Below are 18,505 nucleotides of genomic sequence, written 5' to 3' on the forward strand. Positions count from 1 at the left end.
AGCTTCTTCTAGGAGAGAAAAAAGCGACAAAAGAGGCTATCTATTTTGTTCATTCAGCTTGTGTAACTCCTCACAGCTAGATTCAAATCCCATTTTTCCAGTGTACATCAATGCATTTACTCTTCTGTTAAATGAGAATTTTGCTAAGTGTTTCATTTTGACTCTGGCCAGTTTGCTCTATTGCAGTTTTAAGCTTTGCTTTGTATTCCTATTAATCGCATTTTTTTGTATTCAGGAAGTACTATGGTGAGAAGATTGGAATCTATTTTGCCTGGCTGGGATTTTACACTGAGATGTTATTCCTTGCAGCAGTTGTTGGCTTAATCTGTTTTCTTTACGGCTTGTTTACAATGGATGAAAATATGAGCAGGTGAGTGTAATGCTGAAAATCTCCTGGGCTTATAATGGGAAAAGCTAAGCAACGTGAAAATGTTGTTCTTGCAAAAAAACAGGTAACAAGCTTTTAAAGCTTGTCAGAGCAGACAAATTTGTTCTTTGGCTATCTTTATTGACAGAAATGGTGGTGGACTTGTGACTATTAATTAGTAAGACTCAATTTGTACGTGAAGAGCAATATTTTATTGCCGTTTGGCTATAGCTTTTTATATTGGAGTACCTGCAATACATAAAGTCCTAAGAGTACCACTGACATCTCAAAATTGTTTGTTTCAAGTGTTTGTTGTTGCCTTAAGCTTTTCTATTTTAATCTGTCTTGCAGAGTAGTCCATTGACCTTTTTGTGTAGGTCATCATTTGTACCAAAAGCATGAGTACAGGACAGATCAGCAGTGCTCTCCCATCAAAGAGGGATCCAGTACGTTGGAAGCCAGAGTTTGCTTCTTTTTAAATAAGCATTGTATTTGCTTCTTCAAGGGTCCCAAGATTTATTGTATGCAGGGATTTTGGGGGCGGGGAGGGGGTTGGAGTGGATGGGTGGGGAGAGGAAAAGAGGGCTGACATTTCATTGCTCACTGTTTTTTACAAGAAGGCTTCCAGAAAATTTTGAGTTTTAACCATGAAAGATGAATAACAGGTTAAAATTCTCATCCATTCTATTGAATTATGTCATTTTGAGACTTACATTTTAGCTAAGTTCAGAATTCACCTGGGAATACTGCTATACATGTTCAGATTTCTCTGGATACTGAAGGACTATCATAGGATTGTAAACTTTACCCACTGTAGTAGTTAAACTGAAGTAGCAAATTTTGCTGTAGATAGCAAAGTGAATTAATACTCTGCTTTTAGAAAAGGTGTTTTGAACATGTTACTAACCTGATGAGAAATAACATGGTTTATATCTCACCTGAAAGCAGTGCATGTGCAGTACAGCTCCTTACAGACTTCTGATTCATTACTGACAGAATCAGAAAGCCCATACCAAGTGAATTGCTAGTCCTTCTCCTTGTAGCAGCTGCTACATTTCTTGGCTTGCCCTGACCAACTACAGGTTAACACCGGTGAATGTGACAAGACTTGGCATCTTCTCTGTGAAGCTGCAGATGTTGAGCTTTGAACAAATGAAGCTCTTAATTTTTTTTTTTTTTTTTTTTAAGAAATTTCATATAGCAGCTCTTAAGATGCTATGAAAACAGATACTGTACAATATTTTCTCCTCAGCAAAGAAATCTGTGACCCTGCAATTGGGGGAGAGATCATCATGTGCCCTCTTTGTGACCGAGAGTGTGAGTACTGGAGACTAAACACCACCTGTGTGTCCTCAGAGGTCTGTAACTGGTTCTCCAGCCACTTGTCATTTTTGTTCATACTGAAAAGTGTTTTGGTACTGACCTGTTCCTGTGTATTCTGTTGCAGTATTCCCATTTGTTTGACAACGTGGCAACTCTCTTTTTTGCCATTTTCATGGGCATATGGGGTGAGTACATTTGATAAGTTTTATGTCAAGCAATAAGGAGATCTTGGCCAAACTGCTGAGGGACACTGGAAGTGGGAAGAAAAGGAATAATGGCTTTGCTTTAATGTCCTGCCTCAGATGCAAAAGTGATGAAAGAGTAAAAATAATTTAAAGTTACAGAGGGATTGGACTTAAACAAAACCAAACAAAATCCAGCAGATATCTAGGATATCACAAGCATTGCATACTCTAACTGCTACCATTTGTTTCTTTCCTTAGTAACCTAAGACAGAGTGCTGCAACCTTATGCAGTCCTTGTTAGAGTCCTCTCTGCTGAGCCCTGCACATTACCAGTGTCCTTGTGAGGGAGTAGAGAGCTTTTGTGTCCTTTGAGTGGGTGGTGGTCCAGCACTACCACTTCATTAGCAGCACTTTTAGGATGAGAATCAGTTGGCTTCCACTCCAGTGAAGTTCATACATTATAGTATGTTTTGATGATGCAGAAATAGGTGGATTTCCTGACTCTGTAAGATGGTTTCACACCAAGTGATACTTTTTCAGACTTTAAGATCGAATTGTTTTGAATACATGTTCTTTTCTTAAACTCTGTGAAGATTTACAGAGGCAGGATAGTGTAGTTATTGTTTCTTCTTTCCTTAAATACCTTGTCTCCTGTTTCATACTGTTTGTATGAAATATCATAATTAAATCTTTGATTTGAATATCGATATTTCATTAACACACAAAGATCTCTGTGTGCTATTTGTGTATTTGTTATTGAAGGACGTAGCCACTAACGTTTTCGTAGAGAATTCTCAAAAAAAAATCGAATAAGATGATGTTGTATAGCTGTTTTCCTAAACTTTTCTTGGTTTTAAACACTAGCTTTTGAGTGACATGGATTAGTCATTCAGGCAGTACCAGCAAAAGATCTTAGAACTGCAGAAGATAAGCTTTCCTGTGTTTCTGTAAACCGTAAAGCCTCTCCACTTCAAATACGAACAATCAGATTACCAAAGGTTTACATTTTAAAGTAGTTTATAGAGGGCTTTTAAAATGTTATATAACATCATAACTTTTATAGTTGTTTAATTTATATATGAAATCAGTTCCCTCTAGTGTCTTAAAAATTCCTTAAGCCAACCTCACTCTTGATCATATGAAAAGCATCAGACATTCACTGTTAATGACCATGATATCAAATAATCATCAAAAAGCAATAGAAATCTTTGAACACGCTACTTGAAAACAGTTCTGTTTATGTGTAATAGTTGTTCATGTGTTACAGGTTTATACACAAGCAGTTAGTTGAATTATCCTGTTCCTTTGTTAATTCTGTATTGCTATTTGCGTATGAAAAGTAGTTAAACAGTAATTGAACATGGTTGTCATAACCATGGAAATACCCGTATCCTGTCTTGGCATCTTCCTTGTCATCCACTTCTGGAATTCAATTAGCTAATGAATTGCTTAATCCATATTATGGTCTTAGCTGTGAACTTTAATAGGTAGTCAATAAAAATAGATGGGTCACACTGTGAGGATAAATAATAGACCGCAGAATAGAAGCCAGTGCAGAAGTGAGTTTAACTTGGTTCATGAACTTGTTCTCTTTTCCCTTAACTGTATTTTAACACTTCCAAATTGCAGTTACACTTTTCTTGGAGTTTTGGAAGAGGCGGCAAGCTGGACTGAAATATGAGTGGGATTTGGTTGATTTTGAAGAGGAACAGCAACAACTCCAGCTGAGGCCTGAGTACGAAGCAAAATGTACCCAAAAGAAGAAGAATCCTGTAACTCAGGTAAAGAGCCTGCTGGGTTGACATGCATGCAAATTCAGTTGTGTGCTGAAAGATACTTTGATAAGGTGTGAATTCTGCCTCAGGAACAAGTCTGTATCTCATGGCTAGGTAAAGATTTGTGTGACACACATAAGCAATGCCACATTTATATTGGAGCAGGGCAGGCCCTCAGCTATTACATCTCCACAGGGCAGTATTTACTGTAGCAGTGAGTTTGGCTTAAATATGTAGAACGCGATGCTAACCATGCCCTCACTGAACACAATAGATTGCATCGAATATCAAAGCAGAATTTGGTAACACATTGTTTTCTCACTGAAGGCATCCACTTGATGAGAGCTGAGGTTTGCGCTCCGATTGACTAGTATCAGAGATAAACACTTTAACTGCCGAAAGCAGCGTAGCTGTGTTAGCGTCGATAAATTAAGGAGTTGATAGCCTGGCCTTTCAAGGGTCTGCTGACCCTGGTGCAGGGCCATTGCAGTGTGGCTGTCCTGCTTTCCAGTCTGAAGGTACCAGTAACTGAGGGCACTCAGCACTTCAGCCACCTCTTGCACATGACAGGCATGCCCCATCTCTTGGACCGTGGCTCTCTTCCTGCAGATGTCTTTTGTTATCTAGGCTTTTGACACAGAATAAATGAGAACGTGGCGGGGGTTGCCTCTGGAGTGTGCATAACTTTCATTAATTATCCTCTATGGATTTTAATTTCCATAGGAAACTGATATATTAAATCAGGAATACAAACAGAAAGTTTATAGCTTTCACTTGGCTAACACCATCTTTACACTGTCCTTCACGTTTCAACGTGGCAGTCTCTGAAATCTTCTTGCCTTTAAAAGCACTCTTTCTCATCCCTGCACAACATATGAAGGAGCAGTCTTGATCTAAAGATACAAAAGTGGGACTAGCTGTGGTTTTGTTTCTGATATACAACCACTTTGGGAACGCTAGACAGATGAAGGTTGCTGAAGCCCTTTGTCTAAAATCTAATTGAGATACAATTAACCACACTATTTAACTCTGTTAAATGCTCTATGTAAATACCTACTAGATGTTAATTGTCTTCATTTAAATTTAATTTAGGTAGGAGTTATTTGACAAATTTAGGGATAGGATGGTTGCATTCCAACACAACATCTACCACCTCAATTTGACATATTTTTAGATCATCGTTCCTCCTCCTAGGATTATATGTAAATAACTTATTTTCACTAGTCATAAGTAGACATAGATAACACAGTCTTCAGAAAAGAAATAGCAGCTTAGCCAGAACATGGGAAGCATCATTGTTTTATGAACAGTAGCCCTGTCTTTTCAGCGTTTCTCTCCCCAATTATTAGAAAATATATACACTAATCTTATTTCTCATGAGAGACAGTTTTTCTGTCTCTCCTTCCCCTTCTGCACATGCAGCGTTAATGCTGCTGTTCTTACAACTGTACCTTGTATGCTGTAGTCACGCACAGATCTTTGATAACCATGCACTGTTATTTTGAGTGTAGCTCTGCCGAGGTATTGATTTCTACATGCTCAGGAAAACAGTTTCAGGTAAATCAATTTTTGATTAGGTTGATTAGGTAGTTCAGCTAATTGAAAACAGATGCCTGCCTGTTGCGTGTTATTTGCTAGTTTGCATCCCTGTGTATGCTCAGGCTCAAAACCTCCACTTTCTTACATGGCTGCACAGTGACCAAAACCAGCTGAACCACTGTGGTTCTGCTGCAGCTGAAGGAAAGCGCAGGGGCAGATCACACAGGCGGTTCACGGCCCTTGTGTGCTTGAAGTGACGGGCTGCAGCAGAGGGTAGTCGTGTGAGGACAGGGAATAATGGGCTGACTCGTAGGCAGCGTGGACCAAAACCCGTAGTCTGGCGAGGTGAGTCAGCCGCAGCAGGTTACAGACAAAGATGGCATGGGTGAGGTGCATTTGTAGACCTGTCCTGATTGTTCTCTCTCTCAATTCATGCAGATTTCTTAGGTAAGATGGTTTATTTGGACTTAATTTTGGAAATAGAAGTTGGACCATAATATATTTTTCTTATCTCAGAGTGAGATACTGCACTGTTCTGTGCTTCCTAAGTATGCATTAACAATTACCATAAAAATTCAATGACTGTACAATCCTTTATTTTATGACACATCAATTTATTACCTTGGTGGATTTTCTGAAGCTTTTGTGTGGCAGGGTTTAGCAGTGATCCCTAGCAATACCCAGTTATAGCAAACCATACAGATTAGCCACGCTGTGGTGTAATTTCCTTTCATTAGATAACGTGCAATACTGAACACGTGAAAGGACAGTGATTTCAAATAAGTTAATTCTGCACGGTGATAAGATAATATGGATACAGGTCACTGAGTTTCTTGCATCCCAAGAGTGGCTTTGCTTTGCTGAGAAAATTGTTTCCTCATTATTCCTGGCCATGATTCAAAGTTTTAGGTGCACTGAAACAGAAATTGCCCATCTTGAGGCTTTAATTAACACTTCATTTGGTCATGATGCTAAACTATTTAGCTAGATCAGAGCTAAAATCTGGTTTTGCTGATTACAGTAGAATATTAATTTACATAAATAATGAAGCATTCCATTCAGACTTAGGTTCTGTCATTGCACATTATTGCCTACATTGTGTTCTAAAGTAGAAAACTTATTGAATAGCCTAGAATGTGCGAAACATTTGTTCTTTGTATAGAATATACATATTATTTATTGATACATAATAGGTATAAAATGTTATGAGCCTGTGTAAAGCCACCTGGTATCTATGCTTGTATCTCCTCTTCAGCTGTTTTTTTATCATTCTGTTAATAGAGCCTTTAACTGTTATCATGATCAAACAACTTGTGACTCGAGACTACAGTATTGATAATTGTGTTTAGTAAGTATACTTAAGCAGATCCAGGCAGTATATCTCTCCTGAGAGAATAGCACATTACACTTCAAACAAAATCACATTGCTATGAGCATGCGGATTGACTGAAGAATGTTGCCATCAAGAAGCAACGCTTGTAAAACAACTGCTACTGCTTGGTTGTGTCAGGGAGGAGTGTGCAGCTCAGTTGCCACCGTTGTGTTCAGCGTAATTACACCGCATTATGCCAGTGTGTTCAGCACATTCTGGGCTTTTGTGCAACAGAAAATAAACTCCCTTTAACAACATTTTACACGTTCAGTATCTTCTGTTGTCAAAACAAGCATTTCCTGGTTCAGTATACTTATTGATAATATACTTAATATTGTTCTCACCTCTAGTAATTGGTACCCCTTTGTCCAAGAGGAGTGTAAGCATACTACAATGCCTTGTCCCAAAGATTTATCAAATTCAGATTATGTTTTACTAAATCTTCTTCCACTGGCATTAGTTCTTAAATGATCCTTTCTTAATACAAGTAATCTGATATTTTAGGAATTAGAATTGGTTGCGAAAAAGAGAACTTTACACGAACATGGAAAATTGTTCATGTGCTATATGGGGATACTCGCTTGGGTAAGACCTAGCTGCCTGATGCTGCAGCAGAGATTGGCAACTAATGAATGTAGCCATTTCTTCAATTAAAAAAAAAAAAATTGAAGGAGTGGAGGAAAACACTCTCTGGCTGTGTGGAAAAGCATGGAATGTCCAAGTAAATGACCATTTTAAGAAACTCAACATGAAGAATTTCTTAAAATTCAGTCCAGTTTTGGACTCAGAGCTGTATGACAGCTGACCTAGCATTACAGTAATAGTTCTGTCCTGTTCATCTAATGAAGGAGGTGGTCTTTTTCCTTTCACACAGCTGATTAGAGCTCTGTGTGCTGCTTGATGTTAGAGTAAGATTATGGATTTGTGAACTGTGCTGTGCTTGCTTGACTGTTTCAGGAGATGGAGCCTTACTTGCCTATAACTAGCCAGGCTATGCGGTTCTGCATCTCAGGAGCTACAGTGTTGTTCTGGGTGAGCATCTTTTTTGCATCATCATTTTAACATATATCAGAGTTGCTGATCATCCCTAATCATGACATTAACACCAACTGGTTTTAATCATGATATTAACACATGCTTTTATTATTCTTCCGCAGATTTCCTGCTGTCATGCAAAATGCACTTCAATTCAGATTAAAAAAAAAAGACCTTGGAAATCTGTCATTAATTTGATTGGACAGATTAGCATAGGGATAACATTTTCTCTGGCTTTATGTGCTGTTTTTAGACAATACTGAAAAAATTTGTAATAAAGGCAAAAAAAAAAAAGTATTATTCACTACAATGGAATATCTACAATGGCATTTCTCTGTAGAAATATCTGCAGGGTGAATTTCAGGGTGGACAATATTATCTAACTTGTCCCTTCCATCTCCATTTGTATGAGTCTGTATCCTTCTGCACTATTTATTTTTTTTTAATATTGGTATTAGATTGTCTGCTTTTCTTATGTTAACAAAGTAATTTTGTTGTGTTTAATGTGTCTAATATAACAAAGTATTTTGCCTGTGTACTTTGCATTTCAGTGCTGCTGAACTCATACCCATAAAGAGCAAAATTTAAAAGCTGTAAAGCATGATGATTTACATCTTCTTTCAAAAGTTGCATGCATATAGCTATACTGAGCTGTAAGTGTATTTCAAACCTCTGTCCTTTCCCTAGGTGTCTCTGATTATAGCTAGCATGATAGCTGTGATCGTATATCGTCTTGCGGTGTATGCTGCCTTTGCCAGCCTGATGGAGAACACTCAAACTTTACAGCCCATCAGTGGATTACTGACCCCTCAGCTGGCAACTTCAGTCACAGCCTCATGCCTGAATTTTGTCATCATCATGATACTGAATTTCTTATATGAGAGAATAGCCATCTGGATTACTGATATGGGTAAGCAGTGTACTTGAAGACAAAACTGAAGGAATCACTAAAGGTAGAACCCATCTAGAGGTGCTCTATGTAGTTGTTCTCAGCTCGGGCACAGTGGGAGCACTAGGACATTAGTCTGTAGCTTGCAGCGACGACTCAGTTGTATCCATGGACATACTGAACATTTTCCCTGCATTTGAATAGCTATCATAAGCTGTTTTTTCTCAGTATAGTGTTTGCTTATATTAAAACTAGTCTACAGAGACAATCATAGTTCTGAACATAATTAAAAATTATCATGTGTTTATATTAGAGTCACCAGAGCAAGATCAAACTGTCTTGATTTAGCAGGATTTGAATTAGAAATCCTGAAGATATATTTTTAAAAATAGATCACAGCTTTCACAGCCATCTTTACAAGAAAAAAGAATAAATAATCATGTCTCTTACTTTGGGGGAAAAGGTAGGAGGCTGGGGGGGCGGATAGGACAGTATATTTTCAAGGGTTTTCTCTTGGCACTATTTCCCTTAGCTACGGATTTACAGATTTGGAGTTAATACAGATTTAAGGCTAAGACCGAGCAGGTTGAGAAGTTGGGCCTAAGATATGTTACTGTGGCTGTAGCCATTGGTAGCGTTACCTGCAGTAGGCTCACTCCAGAGCTGGAGGAGCCTGCAGGCAGGCCGGCCCAGAAAGATCTATTGGCTTTGTAGCAGATTTTATGTTTGACTGTGGCTTCCTTGCTTGCTGGAAATATCTTTCCCTAAAAAATTTTTTCTTTGTTTGCCCTTAATGATTTAGATGTACAAGTCCCTGCAGGTGCTTTATAGAAAGAAATAACTGCAGAATATTCAGCTGGGGCGGGGGGAGAGCTGAAAGTATTAGGTATTTGTAGTTTGTAAGCTGTCATAAACACAGTTGGGTGATCTTTTTTTATGAGGTCTTACAAGTGGAATCAAGAATTGAAAGATATTTGTTGCAGAAACTTAATGGGGTGTTACACTGGGTTTATTTTGATTTATTGTGGACCATCTCTTGTCTCAGAGATCTGTATTGTTTCTCTCACTTGGCCAAATTAGACCAAAGACAGACAGAACAAGTAATAAGTAAAATTGCCCCTAGCAAAAAAAAAAACCCAAAAAACAAAAAAACCCCAACCAAACAAAAAAAACCCCAAACCAAACCAGAAAAACAACATTTTTTAATCTTTGTTTCTTGAAGGGCATGAATTATAAGCATGAAGGCTCAGCAATGTTATTTTGCTGCTTGCAAGTGTGGAGGATTAATTTCTCAAGTGTCAGCACTACCTGTGGTTATCAGTTACGGAGGGAAAACCAGTGTTTACTTTTGTGGGGCTGCTGCCCTCCTCCGGCGGCCGTGGCAGCTGCGCTTAGCCCAGGCGTAGGGATGCGGTTGCGTACAGAGTATGAAATGTTGGCTGCGGCCGACAGGAGTGTCCGTTCTAACTCTTGAATACCTTAAAAAGGTCACTCTTGAATACCTTAAAAAGGTTAGGCCAGATTTTGTTTTCAGACATGCAGGTATAACCTACCTCTGGTGCTTTGAACATTGAGTGTCTGACATAAACATTTGAACAGCTCACTGCCAATAAAAATACTTTAATGAGCTGCAACCTAGGCAGAATACCTCACCTGAGTACTGCCTCCTCTGTTGTACACTACAGGTTCCCAGTAAATACCTTCTGTCATGCAAACTTATGCCAAGCTTGGAAATGTTAGGGTACTTGGATATATAAAATGACTTTGCACGTCTACCAGGTCCTGACCAATTCAGAGGGATGTGAATGCTTGTGATGTGTTTTCTTCCCCTTTCTCCCGGCTTTAATTGGTTATATGTTATCATTTAACAGGACATTTTACCGATAGTGTGCATAGGGCTACCTTTAAAAAGATGGAGAATGTGGTTACAAAGGCAGCAAAATCTTAAGTAAAGGCTTGGTGATGTTCAGTACAACCGAGATGCCTGCATCCTTCCCTGTTCTTCCCCCCACTATGAGTCTCCTCTTCCAGAGGCACAGGACCCATTCAGCTTCTGCTGATTTCAATATAAGTTACACACATACAGCATATTGAAAAAACAATACTGTAACATACTTCTCTACCCCAAAGGAAAAAAAAATTCTTTATCATGTGCATTGCCAACAGCGAAATTTTCATAGTCTAGAAGACCCTGCTAGTTAATGTTTGAGATTGATCTTGGATCTCCTAAAAATAGTGTAAGATTTTTGGGATGGACAAGTGCTAGTGGACAGTACAAAGAAGGGTAAATTGAAGCTTATAAATGTTTCAAGAATGAATTTCACTTGCCTGTCTACTCACAGCATTGCATTGTAAATTAAGGGGAGGGTGTCGGAGAGCAGGAATTCCATCTGCTGAACTGTTTGTAGGTGTGTGTTTGTTTGTTTGTTTGTTTTTCCTTTGGGGTGTAAAGGCACTGTCGATGATGAGTATTTATGAATCTATATCCTTTTAAAGGGAATAAAGGAAAATAAAATTACTCTTTTCTGGTTTCACAGAGATTCCTAGAACTCATATGGAGTATGAGAACAGGCTCACTATGAAAATGTTTCTGTTCCAGTTTGTCAACTACTATTCATCCTGCTTCTACGTGGCCTTCTTCAAAGGGAAGTTTGTTGGTTACCCAGGTGCCTACACATACATGTTTAATCGCTGGCGAAATGAAGAGGTAGGACTTTCTTGATTAAGGTGGATTGAATAATAATAAACTAGTTTAAACTCTTTATCCCCTCCAACCTGTGCAGTCATAAATTGCCAGCTGCAGGTTTGGTCTGGAATGAGCTGGACCTCAGCTGGCCATCCTGAGGCTGATGGAGGGGCTTCCAAGGACTCTTCCTGCTGTTGCTAGTCAGGGAAGCACCAGCAGTGAAAATCTGTGGCTCTCAGTCACAAGGGTGAAAAATCAAAAAGCTTTTCTCGGCCTCAGTTCTCCTGAAATACCAGTGGATCTCGCCATAGGTCTTAAAAGCAATCCTCTAGGTTGAAGGAAGCTAGTATAAATGGAAGTGGTCTCTGGCTTTTGGGTGTCTTCATAAGCTTTTTGAGGCACTACATTTTCAGGGAAACCATTTGGTAAGAGGCACATCTGTAAGCTTTTGCTTTTTTCCCTCATTTCATTGCTAATTATGCTGTTTGTACAGAGATGAAATACAATATTTAGTGTGAAGCATTGCTTGGGAGTTAATAGTGGAGGAAAAACTTCATGCAAAACACAATGAAGTAATGCAGTGCACTTACTGATAGAGCATCTCCTAATGCTGGTCTGGCTGCTAAATTCTTAAGAAGGCTTCAATAAAGAGTTGAAACTTTGAAACTAGTGTTCTCAGCAAACACCAGAGACCAGATACTGGCAGGTGTTTAAATACCTCTGGTGTAGGGATATGAACCGAAAATGCAGGTTCTTGCTAGGTCAGGGTTGGTCTGATGTTGAGAGCTAACTGAGCGACATAGATTCACCTTGCTGGGGCTATGGGGTGTCTGCTGCATGCAGATCCTGCTGCCCGACTTTGTCTGTCTGCACAGTGGTGAGCCTGAGGCATCTCTGAATTATTCTGTCTTTAAATGGTTGTTGTGTTTTGGTGTGTGTTTTATCAAGCATGTTGGGCATTGAAAGCCCTTCTGTAACAGGTTTCCTGAGAGGGTATCTTAGCTGGCAGTCTGGGTGAAAATTAAGTATCGTCCTAACAAGTTTTAAGAACTCTTCTTGTTTTCTTTCTTTCATTTATGCTGTAGTAGAATATAGTTTATCTGGGTAATGTCCATTATTCATGTCCATTAACCCCCAATTTGTCTCTGCCAGTGCGATCCTGCGGGCTGTTTGATAGAATTGACGACACAGCTCACCATAGTCATGGCTGGCAAACAGATCTGGGGAAATATCCAAGAGGCCATTGTACCGTAAGTTACCTCTTACACTGAGATGGCCATGTTAGAGACAGGAAATTCTTGGAAGGAGTGATAACAAGTATTGCCATATGAAGAAGCCAAGAAAAATTCTGTAAATTAAGCACAAATTCTGACAAGTAGACTCATTTCGTAGAGGCTTTTGGCCTCTTTTTGTGAAAGCCGTGCTTTTAAAAGTATGTTGCAACAAGGAGCTTGCTTAGAGAAAGGGATACTTGATCTGCTTCCTCATTGTTAACATTTTTCTGCGTATACAGCTGGATTTGTAACTGGTGGGGTCGCCGGAAAGCCAGAAATAATCCAGAAAATTTGTACAGTCGCTGGGAGCAAGACCATGATCTGCAGACATTTGGAGCCTTAGGCCTATTCTATGAATATCTAGAAATGGGTAAGTTTAAAAATACACATTTGGAATTGAGGACAAGACACCTCGTACTGACACTTTCGAAAAAATAGCTTCTCAGTTAATTGTTATGGGTTGATGTCACCACTTTCATCTGGTAAACAGTAGACGATTAACTGCTGGAAATCATTAAATAGGTCAGGCCAATTAAATGCCTTTGCATCTTAGACTGCAGGGAATTTCACAGAAACGCTGCAAAGGCTGTTTGTTTCCCTCATTTGAATGGGGAACATTATTCTCGGTGCAGCCAGCTGTCTCGGTGTCTGTTCTGTTCTTGTTCTCAGCTGATGTCAGTGGAAATTGTAAGTACGGGATGAGTGCCAAATATGCTGTAAGGATGGGTACTGCAGATATGAGATCTACGAACTGGGTCAGGGAGAATCCGTTTAGTTTTAGGTTTGCACTGATTCGTGCTTCAATACAGTCCAGTAGACCAGCAGAGGGAGCATGGGTAAGAGAATAGGATTTTTCAAAGGTAATATGAACAGGTCAGCATATGAAATTAGTTTACAAAACCTGAGAAACTAAAACTAGAAACTGAAGCCAAACTAAATGTAAAATACACTAAAAAAAAAATTAATTTTTTTTTATTATAAGGACAAAATTTGTTGAAAAGTGGACCTTTGTATTGTTTTATTTCTACAGAAGTAATTTTAAGTGTTCTAGATTGCCTAGAGATGTGTAGCTTTATTATTGTCATTTCATACACTTCATGATATTTCATACTGGGCTGTGATCTTGTGAAATTAATACACTCAGAACAATCAGTTTTGTCACCCATGCCTGTTAATAGATGTCCTTGCTCTTCCTGAATGAGAACTGAACCAGTATGCTCCAGCATTGTCCTGGGGCTGCTAAGCTAGTAGGACTTAACAGCTGCTAAGTTGTTGCTTGTCTAAGATGAAGAACTCATCACTGAAATCATGGCAGAGCTGATGACTGGTATATGGGAATTTATTTTTATCCACTGCCTAAACCAGACAAGATGTTCTGTTTCCTGTCTTTAAAATATAGTGGCAGTATTGGCTCTGCACTGAGGACTGTCACATTCTGTACCAAGAGACATTTCATTTTGGTAATGACTAAAGGGATCATTTGTGTATTTTATTTGCAATTCTTAAACTAATGTTAAGACTCCCCAATGAAACTATTACATACAGAATTGGTATTAATATTTTGACTAAACCAATAACAATAGGTGGAGGTAAGGTTGTGATAAAAGTAAAAGTATTTCCTCTTTTTCAGTTAGGAGTGTAGCTGATAAGTAAAAGGAGAATGCTCTGTACAAACTGCAGGAGAACCTATTTTTGTTCCTCTCTCGTAATTCAGAAATTTGATGTATGAATACATTCCTATTCCCCTACAGTTACGTTCCATTCGTGAGAGAACTGCAGCACCATCAAAGAATTAGTATCCAGCACTGCTGGCAGCATCATTTGACAGCACCCGTTCCCTTGGGTGCTGCTGAATGACAGGCCTAAGGGACTAGAGAAGTCTTGGGGCTGGGGCAGGTTGTCACTTAACTCAGGCCAGGGCTGGAGATGACTTCTTGTGCAGCCTGGCAGAAGTTTGCCATTTGTCTGCGAGTGGCAACTTGCATGTTTCATTGTCACCCTGAGGGTACTTTTGCAGGGGCAGATTTTGGCACTTTTCTTTTCTCCCCCACAGTCATTCAGTTTGGATTCATTACTCTGTTCGTGGCGTCCTTTCCCCTGGCTCCCCTTCTTGCTCTGATGAATAATATCCTGGAGATTCGAGTAGACTCCTGGAAATTAACCACTCAGTACAGGAGACCTGTGGCTGCGAAAGCACATAGCATAGGAGTTTGGCAAGAAATCCTGAACGGGATGGCCATCTTGTCTGTTGTCACTAATGTAAGTACACTAACTATGCTACATCAACTTTGATTCTTCCATGTATTCAGAATTTGCAGATTAAAAATCAGCTGATGCTTTTTCTCCTTCATTAACAGTAATCACTTTATCACATGCTACCTTACGGAGATATGGTCAAGCCATTTGGGTGGTTCAGCTTATCCATATGTTGACGACATGCGGCTCCCAATCCACATTTCATTGGACCATAATCTTTCATTCACTTGTCTGTCTCTTCCAATGTTTTGGAATGGTATAAGCCAGTCTGAAGCTTAGTCTGATGAAGCACACTGATTGCCCAGAGAGGACTGTAGGGGACAGGAGAGGTAGATTAATTCTGTTGGCTGGATGACATTTCTGTCTTGTCGTTATGAGGCCTATTCTGTGGGAATTCTGCTCGTTCAACTCTTCTGGATGCCCCTGTGGGGACAGTGGCTGGAAACTAAATGCTATGCTAGTATTTCATCTTAAGTGTAATGTAAAGCAGACTGCTGAGCAAAGGAGTTGCCTCTTGTTAATGTAGAATATTATATAGTAACAGATCTGCAAGTGTCTTAGACAACAAACCCACTTGCAGGTATTGCCTAATTAGCAAGGTACCTGAGCATCTTAAGTATCTCAAGTTTCCAGGCAAAATGTGCTGGTAGCCGTTGTTTCCTTTTTTAAATACAGCTGGAGAAAATGTCTCCCCTTCTTTCATAAAGTGATCACACACTGGATTTGAGTTCATCCTTTCTCACAAGAATTTAAAACCACATCTCCTCTTTCACTAAGGTGTGCTGTTGTCACAGATAGAAGACAGTTTGGTGTGAGGGGATGTTTGGGATTTGGTGCCTCTTGTAATTGATTATTCACATGTTTTGTTTGCTGAGTGCTGGTCCTTGCAGCAGAGGCTGCAGTCAGCATCTTTACCACGGTAAAGTGCCCTAATCACGCTCAGCCTTGCTTAAAAGATCCTGGGTTATGCCACAGAGTCACAGTACCAAAACCCCTTTATGAATCTGCTCACAAGTTATGTGTGCTACTTCCTTAATTTCTTTTTCCAATTTCTTTTTCAGGCTTTTATTGTTGCATTCACATCAGATATGATTCCTCGTTTAGTTTATTACTATGCTTATTCTGAAAATGAAGACTCGCCTATGTCTGGATACATAAACAATAGTTTGTCAGTGTTTCAAATCTCAGATTTTCCTGACAGAAACAAGCCTAAACTGAATCCAGAAAACTTTGTCATATGCAGGTTGGTGTAATAATAAATATTTTTTATCACTTTGTTTAGAATACAGCATAAAAAGTCAATGCAGATCTAAGTAGTCCACTAGAAATTAAATTATGTCATTCTCATCATTCTGAAGTGTGAGAAGTAATATTTAAGCTATTTACAAGGCAGTGCTTGAGATGGTAAGAGATCGTGCCAGTAACGAAAAAGATGACCTTTTTGTTGTTTAAGAGAGTCTCATTGCTAATGGGTTTTTTGTTTGTTTTTGTTTTTTTTACTTAATTAAACTATTGATTTTTGAGTGATGGTGGAGATTTATGTCCCTAAGGTTGCAAACTTCATCCTACATTTTCAAATGTTTTTAGGCTGCAATGCCTAAGTCGACAAGGAAGTATCACTAAGGGGATGTTTAGATTCCAAAACTGAAAATGAGACATGGTATTTAAAGTCAGTCGTTATTGTGCTAGACACCATCAAGGATCTGGGCCATCCTGCTTTCATTAAAAAAATAGTCCTTTCTTGCTAGAAGAAGCATTGGAGGTTCTAAAAGAATTGAGAAAGAACTTTGGAGAAGTCCATGGTAAAAGAAAAGTACTCGATTTGATGCAAAATAAACCCCAAAACAAACCAACCAAAAAACCCCCAACGTTTTAAGAAGCAGCTACATTTGTATCATGTTTTGGCTTTAAAGTCCCAGGAGTTTTTATCCTACTTATACACGTACTCAAGACTGTCCTTCCATAAAACCCTGCATCTGTTCAGTACATAATCTGTCAACGTCTGTCAAATTTATTCAATACTTGTCCATTACTGTGTGATACATTGCATCACTCTGTCCTGTATTATTTGATCATTGCCCCTCAAAAAAGTAGCCTATGCACAAAATTTTACTTCTCACACATCCTCATCTCTACTCTGTTGCTGTGAATATGAGGGTGTTTAAGCAAACGTGAGATAGAAACAAATTGAGAAGCAACCTTTTTCTGCAAAAAGAAACAGACCATTTAAAACAAGATGAAAAGGTTCCTCAAGTGACAGCTGTATTTGCCTGTAAGTGTCACTGAGCTTGTAGTCTATCTCAGACTGAATATGACATTTCACCTTTGCATGTCTTTTTATCCAACAGGTACAGAGACTATCGATATCCTCCAGATCATGAGCGGAGATATTTACACACTATGCAGTTTTGGCACATTCTTGCTGCAAAACTGGCCTTTATAATTATTATGGAGGTATGTTTCCTACAAAATTTCCTTCTGAAATGGGTACCTCACAGATTCTCTAAGTAGTTACTAACATTACAGAAAATAGAATTGCTGAGAGTATGAAATAGTTTCTTCCCTAAGTAATACTAAATACTCACGTCCTAGATGATTACAATAACTAGGTCTTTTAACTTCAGCAAGTTAACCTCAGAGTGAGAGCAGTGAAAACAGCTGAAGAGACTGCTGGATTTGATCAAAATAAAACAGCAGAATAAAAAAGATCTTTATGCAGATGGAAGAGACATGAACCACCAGGACTAGCACTTTCGCTCCTCCTGTTACGTTAAAGTGTTGTATGCAAGATGACTGTATTCAAAATCCAGAAAGCATTTTGCAGTGATGTATATTGGCCAAAAAAAAGTGGCTAAAAATCAGTAATTTGGATAACTGGCAGTTCAGTATTAAGCCACTGTCTTGCAAGTTCTGAAGGGAAAAGGGAGTTTGGAATTAAAGTTTCTGCATAAAAGTGTTTTAATCTTCGTGCACATCTCAGATACACATTAGCTTGTTATGTATTGTTCCAGGACAGCCACATGAAATGTATTCTGTTTGTGAACAAAAAGAGAATGATCTATTTGGTGTTAGATAAAACAATAGGTGTTTCATTTGGTAATGAGTTGTTACATTTCTCCTGGCTTCCTTTATTATTTTTTTTTTTTTGGCAGCATGTTGTATTCATCGTCAAATTCTTTGTAGCATGGATGATTCCTGATGTCCCTGCAGACGTGAAAGCCAAAATAAAACGTGAAAAGTATTTAACACAGAAAATCCTACATGAGTATGAACTTGAAAAACTGAAGGAGAGACTGTGCCAAGGTGATAAACGAGCCACAGAAAAGGAGTTCATCGCCACAGAAGGGAGAATGGAGTTATCCAGAGCAATGTAGTTGAAAAAACAACTGGTTGGGATTTAGCTCGTTTTAGCTTCTTTTAATCTGTGATTCGCTCAGTATGCATCATCTTGAAAGCTATAGGACAGTTTCAACCCTTTGCTTTCGCTCCAAAGATTTTAGACTTTTCTTGAAAAGTCTTACCGAGCATTCTAGGTTTAGTAAATCTACTTAACTGTATGACTTCAGCACTGTTTTCTATTTACCCATCACTTTTAATAATAAGTGTAATGTTGTAATCCTAGAATTTGGATTCCCGCTACAGGGAATGTTACCCTCAAAGGGCTCACTGCGTATGATAAGGTCATTCCCATCAAGCCCTCCCCTGTTGCTAAATGCAAAGTTCCAGGCTGTATCCCAGCTGAATGAAAACGATATCATAGAGGACTCCTGCTGTGGAAAGTGCTGAGAATTATTATTTTTATGA

At 38.9% G+C, this 18,505-nt stretch overlaps 1 protein-coding gene across 1 annotated transcript in view; it reads left to right on the top strand.

The window, feature by feature from the left end:
* ANO5 (anoctamin 5) overlaps positions 1-18,190 on the top strand; it is a gene marked incomplete at its 5' end in the record, with an annotated part of 21,805 nt that extends 3,615 nt beyond the window's left edge. The window contains 13 exons of the mRNA XM_009580374.1: positions 236-370; positions 1,620-1,725; positions 1,815-1,875; positions 3,505-3,656; positions 7,519-7,593; positions 8,284-8,506; positions 11,023-11,192; positions 12,324-12,421; positions 12,685-12,815; positions 14,499-14,704; positions 15,763-15,944; positions 17,050-17,155; positions 17,854-18,190. Coding sequence (XP_009578669.1) covers positions 236-370; positions 1,620-1,725; positions 1,815-1,875; positions 3,505-3,656; positions 7,519-7,593; positions 8,284-8,506; positions 11,023-11,192; positions 12,324-12,421; positions 12,685-12,815; positions 14,499-14,704; positions 15,763-15,944; positions 17,050-17,155; positions 17,854-18,075 — 1,867 coding nt within the window. The remainder of the gene's footprint in view (positions 1-235; positions 371-1,619; positions 1,726-1,814; positions 1,876-3,504; positions 3,657-7,518; positions 7,594-8,283; positions 8,507-11,022; positions 11,193-12,323; positions 12,422-12,684; positions 12,816-14,498; positions 14,705-15,762; positions 15,945-17,049; positions 17,156-17,853) is intronic.
* Positions 18,191-18,505: the final 315 nt, after the last annotated feature.

Source organism: Fulmarus glacialis, unplaced genomic scaffold, assembly GCF_000690835.1.
Source record: "Fulmarus glacialis isolate BGI_N327 unplaced genomic scaffold, ASM69083v1 scaffold38766, whole genome shotgun sequence".
NCBI lineage: Eukaryota > Metazoa > Chordata > Aves > Procellariiformes > Procellariidae > Fulmarus > Fulmarus glacialis.